This window comes from Pipistrellus hanaki (genome assembly GCF_964339955.1).
Source record: "Pipistrellus hanaki genome assembly, chromosome: 3".
NCBI lineage: Eukaryota > Metazoa > Chordata > Mammalia > Chiroptera > Vespertilionidae > Pipistrellus > Pipistrellus hanaki.
In genome coordinates, this window is record NC_140505.1 from 149,586,234 (window position 1) to 149,603,879 (window position 17,646).

The 17,646-nt window shown below is 35.8% G+C and overlaps 1 protein-coding gene across 12 annotated transcripts in view; it reads right to left on the reverse strand.

Moving 5' to 3' along the window:
• PPHLN1 (periphilin 1) overlaps nucleotides 1–17,646 on the reverse strand; it is a 99,271-nt gene continuing 81,625 nt past the window's right edge. For all 12 annotated transcript variants that reach the window (XM_084876679.1, XM_084876674.1, XM_084876683.1 and 9 more), the window contains one exon: nucleotides 1–2,369. In XM_084876679.1, coding sequence (XP_084732805.1) covers nucleotides 2,175–2,369 — 195 coding nt within the window. In that variant the 3' untranslated portion in view covers nucleotides 1–2,174. The remainder of the gene's footprint in view (nucleotides 2,370–17,646) is intronic.

A 17,646-nucleotide genomic window follows, 5' to 3' on the forward strand; every position in this document is an offset into this window, starting at 1 on the left:
ATTATTTAAACCTAGTTGCTTTATTTTGCACTTTTAAAATTCACAAAAAGCTTCACAATATATGCTTTCTTTCCCCTTTTGATCACCAAGGCTTTATAAGACAATGAAAATTTTATCACATCAGTTGGGCATACTCAAAAACAATGGATAATTTACAATTTTTTTTTAATGAAGAACATTTGCAAAATACACACGCTGGTATCCATCTGAATTTATTTATCCTAAAATTAGACTTTAAAGCTTAAAGAAAAAAAAAAAAAAAAACAGAAAAACACACACACACACACACACACACACAGATTTAACACTGACAAACCTCCAGAATAAAGCTGGTGGCAAGCTTATTATAAACAGTTTAAATGTTATCTGTTGAACCTACATTTAAATGCATTGTGGGTAAAAATCCCATAATTTAATGAATTTCAAAAAAGTGAACCGCTCTTTTGCCTCCATGGTAGTTTCTCAAGTTTATTTATTAAATTGTGACATCTCGACTAAAGAAAATGGATCCTGGAACTACAACACTGAAGGAGAAGAAACACATGGGGACAGTACTTTTATTCTTTCTAAGGTGGTTGTAACAAACAAAATCATTGCCTATATTAATAAAGAATACCAGAGATGATATGTGGGATTGAGTTTTGGCTATGTACAACATCTAAATGGCAATAATTAAAATTCAAGGTCTTTATATAGGAAACTTAAGAAAATAATTGTTGCCGTCGATTCAATTTTACATTTGTGGGATGACATAATACATTTTTTGAGATACCTATTATAGGACCTGCTAAAATTATTTATACTGCTATTTCCACATTTAATAAAATGTTTATCTACTCTGGGTAGTTAAGATAGTATCAATAAAGGCCACTAAAAAATGATGCCAGAATTCAGGTGAGAAGAGTGGAAATGGAAAGAGGATGGGAGGACAATGAAATTGGGTAGTAATAACAAACACAATTTTTAAGGTTTCCTAACTAATGCCACAAAATTACATATTTTGGCTAAATGCCACTGGACAGCTGAAGTGATCAGGAAATGAGTGGAATATCCTAATCGTCCCAGTTAGATTCCTAACTAACCTGTTATTTGGATGGCTAGCTCATAAAGGATGGTTCACAGACTGCTTGGTGAAAGGTCATTGTTCGAGGCTTATTACCTACCTACTCTGCTTTGTTTCTTCCGAGAACACTTTTTTTTGAAGGGCTAAGAACACCTTAGAAAAGCAGCAAAACAAATAATTTTTTTAGAATACAAAGAGATTAACAAAAACATAATTGGTAAATAGTTTATGGATGTTATGAGTCTTCTTTCTTGAGATAGAAAATATGGGCCAATGGGGGGCGGGGGGGATATGTAACTCTACTACTCCCTCAAATTCTAAATTTTTCTCTTTCAATTAGAAACTTTAAAAGAAATTTCAGCTTTAAAATGGCCCTCATCTTTCATCTCAAATTACCTATATATGATGTTGTCTAAGACACACACAAGAATTTCAGGATTATTTTAATAGAAAACATTAATTTAGGTTCATTTACTTAGAAAACAGGATTTTATTGTGAGGTGTCTTTTAAGAGATTTAAGTGCTCTAGTTACCGCAATGAGAATTTATACTCAAAGCAAATATTCTCTAAGATACCAAGGTATTCAGTTTATTTGGATCTTATACTAAATATATTAAAACTTAAAAAGCCTAGGATAAGCAACAAGTCAATAAGATCACAACTTAGAATTCTAACATTTTCACATGGTATCAATGACTATGAAATGCAAAAATCTTATAAATGTTTAAGTGGAATGATCTCTAAAAATAATTACACTAGTGTGACCAAACAAATGATCACATACTATGGAAGACTATAGCACATGAGTAAGTACAGAAATCTGTTCTCCAGGACTTGAAACATTACTTGACCCATCATTTTAGAGGGGGAAAAGATAAGTAATTAATTAGAAGGCTCTACACATAGATAAAACAAATTCTAATTAAAATATCTTAAGACTATTTTAGATGTTTATTTGATATTGAAATTGTGGTCAACTATCATAAAGTATTTCTCTTCATAAAAAAAAAAATCCATATTTTAAGGATTTACACAATCCAGTGGGGGAGGGGAGCTATCTAGTACCTTTTTTTTTCTTTTTTTTTTTTTTTTGCCTGAGCAAGTAAAATTTTAAAAAGGCTCTCCAAAGTCTTGACTAGAGTTGTCATACTCTGCAATGAAATGCTTGAGTTCTTCCACACACCGCTCACCTATTTCATGTAAATTCTGTCTCAATGCAAACTGTATGGACTTTTCTAATGAAGGATCTTTTTCAATCAGCATTTTCACAACCATCCCAAAAGTTTCACAGTCTTGTCGGTAAACCTAGAAAGATGAAATACATTGTTGTTAGCTGAAAGTGAAAATATCTAGTCAAAGACTGAGCTGGTTCAGTTGGCAGAATTATGCTGCTAAAGTTCAAAAGGGAGACAGTAATATAACTGAACCTCTGTTGCCCCGAGTAGTCACTAATTGCCAAAGGCCATTTAAACCTCTATCTTTGAAGTTTGATGACAGCTTCAATGAGTAGGAAAGCACTGCTATACCCCATCACTGACTACCAAAGTTAGGCATGACTTTTGTCAGCAGAAGGCAGTCTACAAAAAGGACATCAGACTCAAGGTGAGAAGAATTAGGAACAAAAGACTAGCGAGGTAAGGCACATTAATGGATTTACTCATTTACTTGTTTGGAAGGAAAAAGTTTCTGAGCACCTAACCTCAGATCATTTGTTTGAACCATGACTAGATGACAAATTCAAAATTCTGTTTAGCCCAGTGGTCGGCAAACCGCGACTCGCGAGCCACATGCGGCTCTTTGGCCCCTTGAGTGTTCTAACGCCTCTTCTTCAAAATAGACTCGCCCAGGTTGAAAACCAACTTCTGTGCATGGGCCACAAAGTTTCAATCACACTGTATGTGCGCGCCCACACGTGGTATTTTGTGGAAGAGCCACACTCAAGGGGCCAAAGAGCAGCATGTGGCTTGTGATCTGCAGTTTGCCGACCACTGGTTTAGTACATAACAAACAACTATAAGAATGCCAAAAGTATCTACTTAAAAAAAACTTCCAAGCTATAAATATCTGTACGTATAAAAGCCAAGTGCCCAGAATGACCGGTCTCTATGACTGGCCCGATTTGGGCCCCGATTGGCCCCCCACCTCCCTTCGCCCCTCTCCCCTGCCAGCCTGCCCCTGATCAGCTCTCCCACCTGGACCGGGGGCAGAGCTGGCTGGCCAACTGCCTGCAGCCCCTTGCCCCTGCCGGCCCATCCCCAATCAGCCCCCATCGGGACAGGCTGGCCAGACCCCACCCATGCATGAATTTGTGCACCAGGCCTCTAGTTTAACTATAAAGTCACCAAGGTAGAGTGTGCATGCACATGTATATATATAAATCCATACATATTACATATATGCACATGTATATATTTTCTACCTCAGTGTTTATATTTTACCTTAATACAATATGCAATTTTTATCAGTGGCATTTAGATGTTATTCCCTGTCCAAAAATTGCTGTTTCCTCCATACTTTAAGAAAATGTCATTTCCTTAATTTGTACTCACAAAATACATTTTAGATGTCTGTTATTTTTCATACTTTGTTAATCATGCATTTAGAGAAAATTATAGTTAAATCTCCATGAAAATTAAGTGAAATAGAAATTAAACTTTTTAAAAAACTATTAAATTTGACTTTTTTAAATTTAACAAAAACAATCTAACATATTTATTCTCTGAAAAAGAATTTTGTTCATTTAGAAAAAAACAATTTGAGATATTGTTTGGCTTCTGATAGTGTTTACTCCTCAAATGATCATTGCTAGCTGTGGTGACTGCTGCTGTATTTTTAAAATGTCTGCAATGTTTGATTTCTTAAAAATAAATATTTAAAGAATATTTAATTTTGACTCTCACTAATAGGCGGCTAAATTATATTCATGTCCTTGCTATTGAAAACCATCCATAAGCCTCAAGAAAATCAATAGGATAAATTTTTCAAATGACAGAGCAATTAAAATATACAAATCCCTTAGCTGCTTTCTCCATTTCAGGGTGTGCATGTGCACCCACGCTCCTCACCCCCACCCCCTCCCACACACATTTTTGCTAAATAATAATGAAATTTACTTATAATAATAACTTCAGCTATTTAAACCAACCATTTATTCCAGTTTATCCTAAGACTTACATGACCCAGAATTGATAATACTACTCCAATAAACCAACCCAGAAAACAGTATACCATTCACATACTATTAGTGATGTGAAGGCAACAGAGCACATTAACTGCTCTCACAAACACATAGTACCCAAGTCAAGCCAATGCAGCCCCCATGGGGGGAAGTCAGAACCATGATGTTTCAGTCTTAGTGGAGGTAAATTCCTTACCAAACCAGTCAGCCCACATAATAACAGCATTCTAATGCCAACCACAGGCCTCAGCAGACCACTTTGTGGGTGGCCTAAATTTTATAGGCTCCTTTATAACAGATGTACTAGATGAGGATAATGTTACACTGTGAATTAACCTGCAAATTCTTTAATGTAAATCTGCTGTTTTACCTAAACTCTAACTCTTCGTTTAGCATATTTACAGAACATAAATGTGCTACAGATGTGCATATCAAAAGTAAAACCATATTAAAATGTGTTCAGACATTTATTTAAATTGTAAACTACTATCACTCTGGAGACATGGTAATACAAACATTTAAATATTGTATTGTGTTTTTTTTTAAGTCCTTTATGAATTACTCATTGAAATAGACAAATATTGTACATTAGTTAAGAACAACCAGAACTGCCCAAAGCAATGTAATCTTCACTAAAGGGTAAATTTTCTAAAGTACTGTTTCAAATACACTGGTAGGCCATTAGACAGGAAATAATTAGTTTTTTGTTAAAGGAAGAACCACACCCTCCAACATTTTATAAATAAAATTCACAACTGTCAGAAACCTATTTCCGAAATCTGTTCCACAGTAAAGCCAGTCCCAAACAGGAAGGGTGTAGTTATCTGTGGGAGAGTTTGTTTGCTTATGGTCCCTAGCTGGAAATGCATTCTAATCTTCAGATGTGATATCCTCAGGCCACACAGGAAGATTATTTTGTTGTTGCTTTTCCCCCTGATTGGACTTTATCAAAATGGGAAACAGGTTAACGTTTGGGTGGGGTTCACATAAACTGCAAAGAAATGTAGTTAAATTTGCCAGTATAATAAAAACACTACCCAAATGTGGTTTCACACAGCCCTTTATTATAGTAGCCTGTGTTAATAAATACTTCTAGGAATACAGGAATATGATAAAATAAACTACCAAGGCATTTTACTGTTAATTATGCTTCTGGTGATTGGAAGAAGAGCATCTGGCCAAACATGCTCAATGGCAAGCTTGTTCTGAATCTAAAATACCTGTAATAACATAAAGCACCTCTAAAATGTGCTTTAGGCCTCAACTCTGATCCCACAAATAGAAAAACTAAAAATTAAGACCACATGAGTTGTTAGAATTTTCATTTCAGACAAGTTTTCTTTAGCATTAGCATTCCACTGCTGTCTGAGAAGTCTGATGAAATGTCTGAGGTCAGAGCTGTGCTATCTAATACAGCAGCCAACTAGCCATAGGAGGCTACTAAATTTGAATATGTATGCATATACTTACCTTAATATTTAATTTATAATTCAGTTTATATTAATGTTAGGAGGTAACTGGTTAACTGCAAAAGTGAGGGAAGCCCACAGCCTTAAAAAGCTGGTGAATCAAATAAAAACAATTATTTTCTCTATTTTTGATGCCTCATCATTCTTTGTATTTTCCTGGATCTGAACTCATTTGGTTCAAATGCTGTATGTCCTGTGACCATCCTACTTGGAAAGGTAAACACAGACTATTAAAGCATAAAGGAGACATTTAGATATTGAAGGTGGTATGGAAGCTGGATAAAACAGAGAAGCAGTTCCATGAACAGGCTTATTGAGTTCAAATCCCGACTCCACTACTGTGGGAGGCTGAAAAATGTCCTCTACCCCACATCCAAGATGTTCAGACCTTAAACTCCGGATCTCATGAGGATGTTAACTTACATGGTATAAGGCAGTGGTCGGCAAACTGCGGTTCGAGAGCCACATGCGGCTCTTTGGCCCCTTGAGTGTAGCTCTTCCACGAAATACCACATGTGGGCAGGCATGTACAGTGCGACTGAAACTTTGTGGCCATGTGCAGAAGTCAGTTTTCAGCTCAAAAGAAATGTCAATCATTGTACTATTGATATTTGGCTCTGTTGACTAATGAGTTTGCCAACCACTGGTATAAGGGACTTTGCAGATATGCTTATGTTAAGGATTTTGAGTTGGGAGATTATCCTGGAATATCCAGGTGGGAAAAATGTATCAAAAGAATCATGAAAACAAGAAATGCAGGAGGGCCAGAAAAAAAATTTAAAAAAAGGAAATGTGACCACAGAAATAGAGGTGGAATGATGAGCTTTAAAGATGGAGGAAGGAGCAACCAGCCAAGGAATGAGGCAGCCCCTAGAGAACCAACAAGTCAAGGAAGCGATTCTCCCCTCGCAACTCCGGAAGGAAGTGCAGCCCTGCGGACTCTGTGGTTTGGACCTGGAGAAACCCATTTCCAGCTCTGCATGTTTTTCTCAAGCTCACATGGAATATTTACCAGAATAGACAACATCCTGCAATCATAAAACACACCTTAACAAATTGAAAAAACAGAAATCATACACTATATGCTCTCAAACCATAAAGGAATTAAATTATAAATCAACAGAAGTAGAAAAAAAATCTCAAAATATTTGGAGATTAAACAACACACTTCCAAATAACATAGAAATTAAAGAAGTCTCAAGAGAAATGTAAAGATATTTTTAACTAAATGAAAATACAATTTATCAAACTTGTGAGATGCAGTAAAAGTAGAGCTTAGCAATTTATAGCATTGAATGCACATTAGAAAAATAAACTAGAAAACAAGAAAAGAGCAAATTAAATCCAATGTAAGCAATGAAATTGAAAACAGGAAATTAGAGAAATCACTAAACCTAAAGCTGGTTCTTTGAAAAGATTAAAAAAAAATAAAAAAAGCAATAAACCTCTAACCAAGCTAACCAAGAAAAGAAGAGAGAAGACACAAATTATTTAATATCAAAATTGAAATAGGGGTCATCACTACTGACCTCCTGGACATTAAAAGGATAATAAAGGAATATTATTAATAACTCTCTGCCTGCTAAATTGATAGCTTACATGAAATACACCAAGTCCTAGAAAGACATAGTGTTTAAAACTCAGACAAAGATACATAAATCATCTGAATAGGCCTATATCTATGAAATAAATTGAATCAATAATTAATAAACTTCCCAAACATTTTAAGAAGAAATTATACTATTTCTCTACAATCATTCTAGTAAACAGAATCAAAGGGAACATTTCCTAACATTCTATGAGGCCAACATTACCCTATTACCAAAATCAGACAAAGACATTACAAGGAAAGAAAATTACAAGACCATTCCTATATAATAAAGAAGTAATATGCAAACTGACCCTTGCACAAGATGGCCATCCCCATGTGGTCAAAAATGGCTGCCACAAGATGGCCATCAGGGGTGGTTAGTTATGGGTGATCAGGCCAGCAGGGGAGGGCAGTAAGGGGCAATCAGGCTGGCAGGGGAAGGCAGTTAGGGGTGAGTGAGCTTGCAGAAGAAGGCAGTGAGGGCGTCGATTAGGCTGGCAGGGGAGTGGTTAGGGGGTGATCAACTGGCAGGCAGGTGAATGGTTGGGAGCCAGCAGTCCCGGATTGTGAGAGGGATGTCCGACTGCCGGTTTAGGCCCACAGGGATTGGGCCTAAGCCGGCAAATGGACATCCCCTAGGGCAGTGTTTCCCAACCTTCTCTCATGATGAGAATCACCTGGTGGAGTTGTTAAAACACAGATTCCTGAATCCCAACTAAGAAGTGCTAAACTAGGATTTTTGAGAACATATAGGTAAAATTGCATACCTAACTTAGTGCTCTGTATATGACATCTGTCTTAGAGCACTAGTTAAGTATACAATTTTACCTATATGTTCCCAAAAATCCTAGTTTAGCACTTCTTAGTTGGGATTCAGGAATCTGTGTTTTAACAACTCCACCAGGTGATTCTCATCATGAGAGAAGGTTGGGAAACACTGCCCTAGGGGTCCCAGATTGGAGAGGGTGTAGGCTGAGCTGAGGGACACTCCACCCCCCAGTGCACAAATTTCATGCATCAGGCCTTTAGTCTATATATATATAAAAGGCTAATATGCAAAGTGTCCTCTTGGGAGTTTGACTGGGAGACCAGGAGTTTGATCGCTCACTATGATGTGCGCTGACCAACAGGGGGCGGCACAGAATGAAGGAAGGCACCAGATAGCATCCGGCAGCCAGAAAAGGAAGGCCCTGATAGGCCCTGATTGCCAGCCAGGTCTAGGAACTCTACCTGTGCATGAATTCATGAACTGGGCCTCTAGTAACTCTCATAAATGTAAATAGCCAAAAATTCTAAAAAAAAAAAAAAAAAAAAAAAAAAATTAGTGAATTAAACAATGTAGAATTATGCAACACAATCAAGTAGGATTTATTCCAGATATATAAGACTCATTCAACATTTGAAAAACAATTAGTTATTTAGTCCCGGGTGCCTCAGATTCAGCAACAACAGATTATGCTGTTATAAGGATTAAATGAGATAACCAAGAGCACTCAGAACAGTACTTGCTATAGAGAAAGCATTTAGTATAAAGTGATGCTGATGATGGAAACAGGAAAAACAACTCTTCTGACTCTATCTAGAGAAGGGAGCATTAGAAAATGGTGTTAGGACTAATTCTTTTTTAATGCTTAATATCTAATTTTGACATTGAAGACTATAGTTTGTTTTATCATTAGTCCTTTTATTTTTGATTTTAGTTTTATCTCAAGTTGTCCTTCACGTTCTGCTAACATTAAAAATATACATATTAAAAAATCAATATGATCAACACATTTGCCATTTCAAGAACTAACTCTTTAAACATGAAAAGTTCACTTTAGGGAAACATGAAGAAGGAAAGGAAATGGCATTATGGGGAATTCAACTGGTTTGACATAGCTAAAGCATAGGTTATGTTCTCATTCAAAGTAGATTATAAAGAGCTTTCTTTCAAGGAGTTTAGACCTTAACCTACAAATTAGCAATAAGCAAATGGGAAAAGATCTACAAAGAAGAAGCAAGTCCCTTCGATGTATCAGGAAGAGAGAATGGTTAGGAATTAATACCACAGACTCCTGAGAGTGGGGACTATGAATGTCACATGACATGATTAAAGATGAGATTAGAGACTGTACAAGTAATTAAGAAGCAATATGGATATGATAATGTAAAGAATGAGAATGTAAGATTTTTAATTCATTTCAAGGGGAAGAGTACTGGGAATGGGAGATAAGTAACTAATATGTAATTGAAGTATCCATCAAAAGGAATTTGAGTAGTGAGTCTATACTTCAGAAGAAGAAAACAGAAGAGAGAGGATAGGAGGGAGGGAGAGAGGGACTGAGGAAATAGAGTTATTTTACATTGAGGCCAGTTCAGACCATGGGAGTTCCTTAAAGAAAGGGGTAATTTCTTTCTAGTCCCAATATTTGTACACAGTAGATACTCAGTAAATGTTGAATGAATAGCTAAAGTCAGCTGTAAGAGAATGGCAATATAAGACCAAAACTTAGTCCAGAGTAGACATCTAAAATCATAAATATTAGCCACAGAAGAGACAATTAGCCACAAGACTAAAAACCAGAAGAATGAATGCACAGGTGCCAAGTTTGTAAAATATGGATATAGTCAATCAAATGCCAGAGAAAGACCAAAGAAATTGTCAAACAAAATACAGTATATTGATTGAATTTAGATATGAGTAACTGGTTAAGAACAGCTAATTGGGATGATGGAGATAATAGAGCTGTGCTGTCTAATATAACCACTAGCCATAAGTAATTTTAATTTTGATTAATTAAATTAAATTAAAATTAGAATTCACTTCCTTAGTCACACTAGCTCTATGTCAAATACTAGTAGCTTTCATATTGGACAGTGCAAGTTTAAAACATTTCTATCATCACAGAAAAGTCTGTTGTTAAAAAGAGCTATGGAGTGAAAAAAAAAAAGATGAACATGTAGTGATGTGTTAACCTGATAAGTTAAATATATATATTTGCACCTATTTTGTCATTAAAGTGGAAATAAAAATTTACGACTTTTAAAGAACCATTGTGAAATAGTATCTTTGAAATGTTCTACAATATTTTGATGAAATGCAAGTAAAAATGTAAGTTAAAATAAGTAACTCCATTAGAGACTTAATATACAAGGAAACATTCATAATGTCTCGTGTGTTGATGAGGTTGGGTAAAAAGTGACAGCATATTGATGTTAAATAGGGAAGACAAATTTAGATCCTTTAATTTTGAGTCTGAGTAATGTAGAAAGCATCAAAGCTATTATAACTATGTTGCTCTTTGTGCTATATTAATAGAAAATATATCTTTGAGCTGAGACCGGTTTGGCTCAATGGATAGAGCGTCGGCTTGGGGACTGAAGGGTCCCGGGTTCGATTCTGGTTAAGGGCATGTACCTTGGTTGCGGGCATATCCCCAGTAGGGGGTGTGCAGGAGGCAGCTGGTCGATGACTCTCTCTCATTGATGTTTCTAACTATCTCTCTCCCTTCCTCTCTGTACAAAATCAATAAAATATATTTAAAAAAAAAAAAAAGAAAGAAAGAAAGAAAGAAAATATATCTTTGAAATGTCCGCCTCAAAGCTGCGGCCCCATTGGCTCTTAGAGCACAGATGCTAAAAAGGCCACCAGTAGTTGCTAAGAAATACAGTATGAGCACATGGATTAGATCTCAAATGCCTACACTGAATATGTGGGTGCAATTATTACAGCCACATAAAAAAGTAATTGCAAAGCTAATGATAAGTGGATAAATGCAAAAAAAAAAAAAAAAAAGCATAGAAATCAATATTGATAGAATTCTCCTCCATAAACACAGATCAACATAAATTTACAGGATTCTAAGATTAACATATAAAAGATTTTAATTTTACCCCTTCCAGCTTACTTGTTCTTTCAATCACAATACCCTAAATAAACAAAAATAAAAGTAATTTCAAAGAGTTGAAGAATCCTTCAATGATGCCAAAAGCAGGTCCGATTAAATATAGGAACTAGAAATATCTTAAATTAATACCAAGTGAAAAAAGTTGCAAAGGAAATAAGAGATACCATTTATGTATGCTTTTTAAAATTTATTTAATTTAGGGATACATACATATAAAAATACAAAACATGCATAAGAATGACAGCTCTGAGAAGAGAGGAAGCCAGGAAGGATATGAAAGGGTTCTTATCTATAATATTTTATTTCTTTAAAAAAAGAAGAAAGCCACAAAAATTGATCTCTAGTTACTGGCATACATGCTGAATTAGGAACAAAATGTAATGAAATTTGCAATAAACTTTAATACACATAAAAAACAAGATGAATTAATGGAGGGACAGAGGAACAGATATATGACAGAATTAATGGATGAATAGAGGGACAGATATATGACAAAACAAATAAAATGAAAATGTTAAAGAATCTAGGTGACTATATGGATGTGCACTGTATAATTCCTAATGTTTGAAAATTTTTCATAATAAAATTCTAAGGGGAGAGATATAAAGTAAAATCAGGAGTAATGGTGGGTATATGTGTCTGATCATCTCAGCTTACAAATGAAAATGGTTCTGATTTGCTTAGATCTTGGATGATTTACTCTGCATCTTCTCAATGTAGATTGAGAATGACAAATATTATCCTATATAATAAAAGACTAATATGCTAAGTATCTGGTCATCCATTCAACCAATCAAAGTGTAATATGCTAATGATATGCTAAGGCTACTCAACAGCTCACTATGACGTGCACTGACCACCAGGGGGCAGAAGCTCTGACTGGCAGGTTAACTTGCTCCTGGGGTCCAGGCAATCAGGACTAAGCCAGACAAGCCCTGGAGCCCTCCTGCAGTCCTTCCCTGGCTGGCCAATCTCTCCCTGGCCCCAAGTGTGCACCAGTAGGGTCCCACGGGCTGGCCTGCACCCTCTCACAATCCAGGACCCCTCGGGGGATGTCGGAGAGCCAGTTCCGGCCCAATTCCCCAGGCCAGGCCGAGGGACCCCACTGGTGCATGAATTCATGCAACGGCCTCTAGTTATAGATATTAATTAATCTGTAAGCACAGATATACGTTTGAATTAAAGACAACTAGAACTCACATGTGCAAGGCACTGGATTTCGTCAGCAATGTAGCACATCCTGCTCAAAGAAATTAGGTTCTAGTGAAAAGAGTGATACATTTAAGATAGCTATAAGACAAGGTAGAATACAGTAAATGCCATGAGAGAAATAAAAAGTATTAATAACTCCTAATAAGGAATTATTAATAATTCCAAAGAAAAGATAGTGGGTCGAAGGAAGAGGATTAAAAGCACTGAGAATGTTCCAGGCAACTTAGAAGCTTGCAAAAAAAAAAAAAAAAAAAAAAAAAAAAAAAAAAAAAAAAAGCATGGTATGTTTAAAAAGGAATAAAAGGAAGTTTTAGATGGTTAATGGACAGACCAAAATCAAAATGGAGATAAAAACAGGTAGGACTTAAATAACTTATAGATTTATGGTTTAATTCCTCCTTGGACTTAAAATAACTTATGTTACAATGTAGTCATTTTTTTCTTATTCATCAGACAATAAACCACTGGAGATTGTTGATTATAATAAAAGTAATATATTCATTACTCAATATCCCCTTCATATCTGATTCAGTAGGCCAGGAAAGGTAATTTTGTGTTTCAAGCCAGTTACTGGTTTGGAAAAAACAAAACAAGACAAAACAAAACAAAAACTTCTAAGATTGAAAACATATAAAGAGGCTAAATATAAAGAAAAACGTTCATAATAAAGACTAAAGACAATTATATATATGCAAATTAGGCCAGGACTCCATAAACGGGTCATGACCAGACAGGAGGAGGTTGCCTGAACAGGTGAGGCCCGGAGAGGAGATGGAGACAGAAGCATGGGGGCCTGCCTGAGCCTCCGTGGCTGCTCGGGTGGCCCCAGAGCAGACACAGGCAAGGGGACTGGGTGGACACTATAAGTCAGGCGCGGGTCCTGGCCCCACACGGCACTGATCTGGCCGCCCACACCGCCAGTCCAGCCTGACTTCCAAGGCAGCAGGTGCTGCGTGAATCAGGCGTGGGTCCCGGCCCCCCACAGGGCACCTCCTTGCACAATTTCCATCGCATGCTGGGCCTCTAGTACATTATAAAATGGTTTAAAAATTCTAATTGCTGAAAAGTGGTTAACAATAAATATTTTGTAAAATGACAAAATTTTTCACATGGCTTTTAATTTCATGTCTGAGAACAATATAAATTCTTTAATAAAGTCTGGGAGGGAAAGGCTTAATTTAGAAATTTTCCCAAGTTAATGTCTAAAACATCCATCACAATGAAAGAGATCACAAGTTAAAATGGCAAGTCAGCTTCTTAAAAGATATCTGTCACTTAGAATGTATCTCAATTGACTAAAAATATCAATTTTTAAAGGTATATGTAACATTTAAACTGATTATTTTACATATAGCTAATTGTTATAAAAGAAATTATTATATTTGGTGAGAAAGAAATGAAGCTAAAGTATATACAAGTATAAGAAGAAAATAATATACAGTTTAAGCTATAGTTATAAAAAATGTATTTTACAATTAGTTCCAAATAAATCTGTTTAGAAAGTAATACATTTTAAATTGCTCATGAGGTAGTCCAATCCTCAAATGATTTAACATTAAAAATCAAAAAATTACAAAGTTTGGACTGTACAAAAAAAAGGTCATGTTTTAAATTGACTAAGGCCAAAGAAAGGAAGGAAGAATTCAAGGAAAATGGAGAGGAACCCTACCTAGGCAAAGATCTTTATAGCTAGTAATGGTGATGGGTTACAATTTTAAAGAGTTATCGTTTGTTTAAATAAAACAACATTTTGAAATTATTGGACTTTAAGAAACATTGTCACTAACAATATTTTCATGTAGGTTTTCTTTCTTTTTTTTAATTATATTTCTTTTTTTTTTTTTTTTTTTTTTTTTTTTTACAGAGAGGAAGGGAGAGATAGAGTCAGAAACATCGATGAGAGAGAAACATCGATCAGCTGTCTCCTACACACCCCCAATTGGAGATGTGCCCGAAACCAAGGTACATGCCCTTGACCGGAATCAAACCCGGGACCTTTCAGTCTGTAGGCCAATGCTGTATCTACTGAGCCAAACCGGTTTCGGTTTTCACATTCTTTTATGTACCAGGAATCCTCACAAGTACTCTGAAATTGTTATCTTCATTGTATAAAAATAATGACACAGAGAGAGTAAAGGGAGTTAGTTTTAAGAAGTATGATTAACATTCCCAGTCTAGGTTTCTAATTTATCTCTCACCGTACTGCTGCAATAACTCAGAGAGTTATATAAATTCAAAACGTAAGTAAAGCCCTGAGACTAAAACCTTAACGAAGATAAATTAATCTGTTTGGTTTTAAAGAAGGATATACAGCAAGTGGCTTGGAGGGCCCTGGAAGGCATATCAGCTGATCTTGATTCCTAACTATCATGAAACATTATGTGTGCGTTGTCCTTCATGTTTAATACTTTAAGTCATGTCCCTAGTGAAATCTGAAACTTGGATTATTTTTCCAGACAGCTTCAGGGACGTCACTAAGAAAAATTTATGAAAAACAACTAGGTAAGACCAGCCATCTTTTTTACCATGCTCAAAAAAGTACTACTGTTTTATAAACTGCACATGCTGGGATGATTGAAGAGCACTTTATGGTTGAAATGTGGCATTTCCAATGTGTTCTGCAGGAGAGGATAGATCTTCAGCTTTTTTTGCCAGGTGATTCAGTGAACCAGGTACATTCACTGTATTATACCATTCCTTTCGTCATTAAAATTCTGTAATTATATAGGTGATTTTAGGGGAAATCATTTTCCCACTATGAAATTTCTCTCTGTCTCATTCTGACAAATTAATTTATGGTTTCAGCACACATGTGCTGTTGTGCTACTTTTTCTTTTTCTCTGTTTTCTGTGACTTTGGACAGTTTAAATATTTTGTATGTACTGAAGTTTAGAAAACCTTTCATTTTTGTTACAGTATTCAAGGTATTGTGAATTTTCAGCTCAACATGAAGTTCTTGTTAATGCAATAGTTGTGAGAGACTTAAAATGTTTGCTATAGTCTCTTTTTTACTAAAGGCGATGGCAGTAGGGGTTGTTAAGAGGTCACTAAACCCAAAGGTGCCAGGGAAAGGGCAGGAAACACTAATGGTGGGCATGATTAGTTATAACTCCAGAATAGAGCAGCTTCTGCAATTTCTGCTTAGCTGTCACTCTTCCTATCTCCACCCCACATCTCGAGAGAAGCCTCTCTGTCAGGTATATTTATGTCAACTGAAAACTATGTATTTATAGAAGATCGAATTTAAAGGATTTTTGGTGAGGAAGAAGAATCCCAGGGTTTACAACATTATACATTGGGTGTATGATGCTGACATTGCCAAGCAATATGGGGAAAAGTGGATGGCGGTTGAGTAGGGAGGCATGGGGAGGAAGAAGGGAACTAAAGAAGGGAAACTGCCTAAGGGCCTTCCAGTTCCTGGCTCTAAACCTGGTTTCTGTCTGTCTTTCATAAGCTTTCAGTATTTCCCTGTTTCTTGCTAACGGTAGTTTGAGTGAGTTTATAGCTGGAAACCAAAAGGAACTTTTAACAGCCCGATATATGAATCTTGTCTGGCCTCCTGGGAGCAGCAGAGACCTGTGCAATCACACCTGCGCTGCAGTGTATCTGCTTGTCAGCAGTGCTTCCCACTGGCAGGAATTCCAAGGTGATGGTATGAATCTATTTTCTCTTCAATGAAATTGCAACCCCATCACAGACGCTTCACAGGCTTTATCCAACACAGTTACAGGGAGGCTATACTTTTATATGGTGAAAGCTAAACAATTACCAATCTTTCGAATTCCCACTGAAAATACAGCTTTCGTTACTTTTGAGAAGAAAAAAAAAAGCAATGTATCTGCTTTCAGCTCATCATATTCAAATGTAAGAAATAGAATATTATCAGTCTACTTAATCATACTTCTACCAGAGCTAGGCTTTTCTAACAGATAACATATAATACCACTCTGGATACTTCTAAGATGTGCTTTTTCTTACCAGAAGAAAGGTATTATTAATAACTAACACAAAAAGCCCAACTTTATTTTAAAAATAGGAACTGCAGTATCACGTACATTAAGAGTAGGTTAAAATTAATTAATATTTAAAATAATACATTATTTTACTTTTATCTCTGAAGGCATTATTTACACTGGGGAAAGTCCATAAATTCCATTATATATGAATGAAAACATATTTTCAAGGCCTACCTACATATATTTTTCTAGTCTATGCTTTATAAAAAAATTTTTTTAATTGATTTCAAAGAATTAGGGAGAGAGAGATTGAAACATTAATGATGAAAGAGAATCATTGATTGACTGCCTCCTGAATGCCCGCCCCTGCCCCACCATCATGGGGAGATTGAGCCCACAACCCAGGCATGTGCCCTTATCAGAAATTGAACTGTGACCTCCTGGTTCGTAGGGAAACACTCAACCACTGAGCCATGCCAGCTGGGCTCTAGTCTATATTTTGAAAAGCAAAATTTATAGAGCAATTGATATACAATCTAAATGAATGTGATGTCCACTTAACATCACAAATATGATGTCTCAAATAATGCTGAAGTTCCAGATCTAAATCTGGTCCTCAAAAAGCTCATTTTAAGATAGAGTTTAGCTATGGCCAGGAATTTGAGACAGGAATCCAGTCAAATTAAGTTTTTTGGTAATGGTTGCAGGTGATTTGGGGTAAGTTGATATTACTAAATACTGTATTTCTACTTATTTGAAATTAGGGCAAAAAAATGATATATCTGAAGGTATAATGAAACTTACCATATGTATTTTCAATATGTTGTACATTCATTAAAATGGTGTTTTAAAATTTGACTTATTGGTTTAAAAGTATATACTTTTAAATTACTATGTTTGTTAACAAAATCACTAAAACTGGACTGATTGGTATATTTTAGGTAAGAATAACAGAAAAAAAGCAGGAAAAAAATCTTTGTTTGGATTAGCAGCACTGGACATTGAAATGGTTCAGATAAAATAAAGGTCAAAGGGCCGACCACCTTACTACAAGAGCCAAAAAAAACAGTAGACTGTGGTTTCCCCTTTAACCTTACTTCATGCAAAATTACCATGTGCTCCCGTAGATACAACATAGACAGAATTTTTTCTTATAAACACATCCTGGAAAAATGCATTAAACCATTCCTCTCCTCATATATATTTTTCAGTATCCTATGTCAATAAAAAGCACAAATATAAAAATGTGGCTTCATCCTCTGATAGTTCAGTGTCTTCGTGTTACA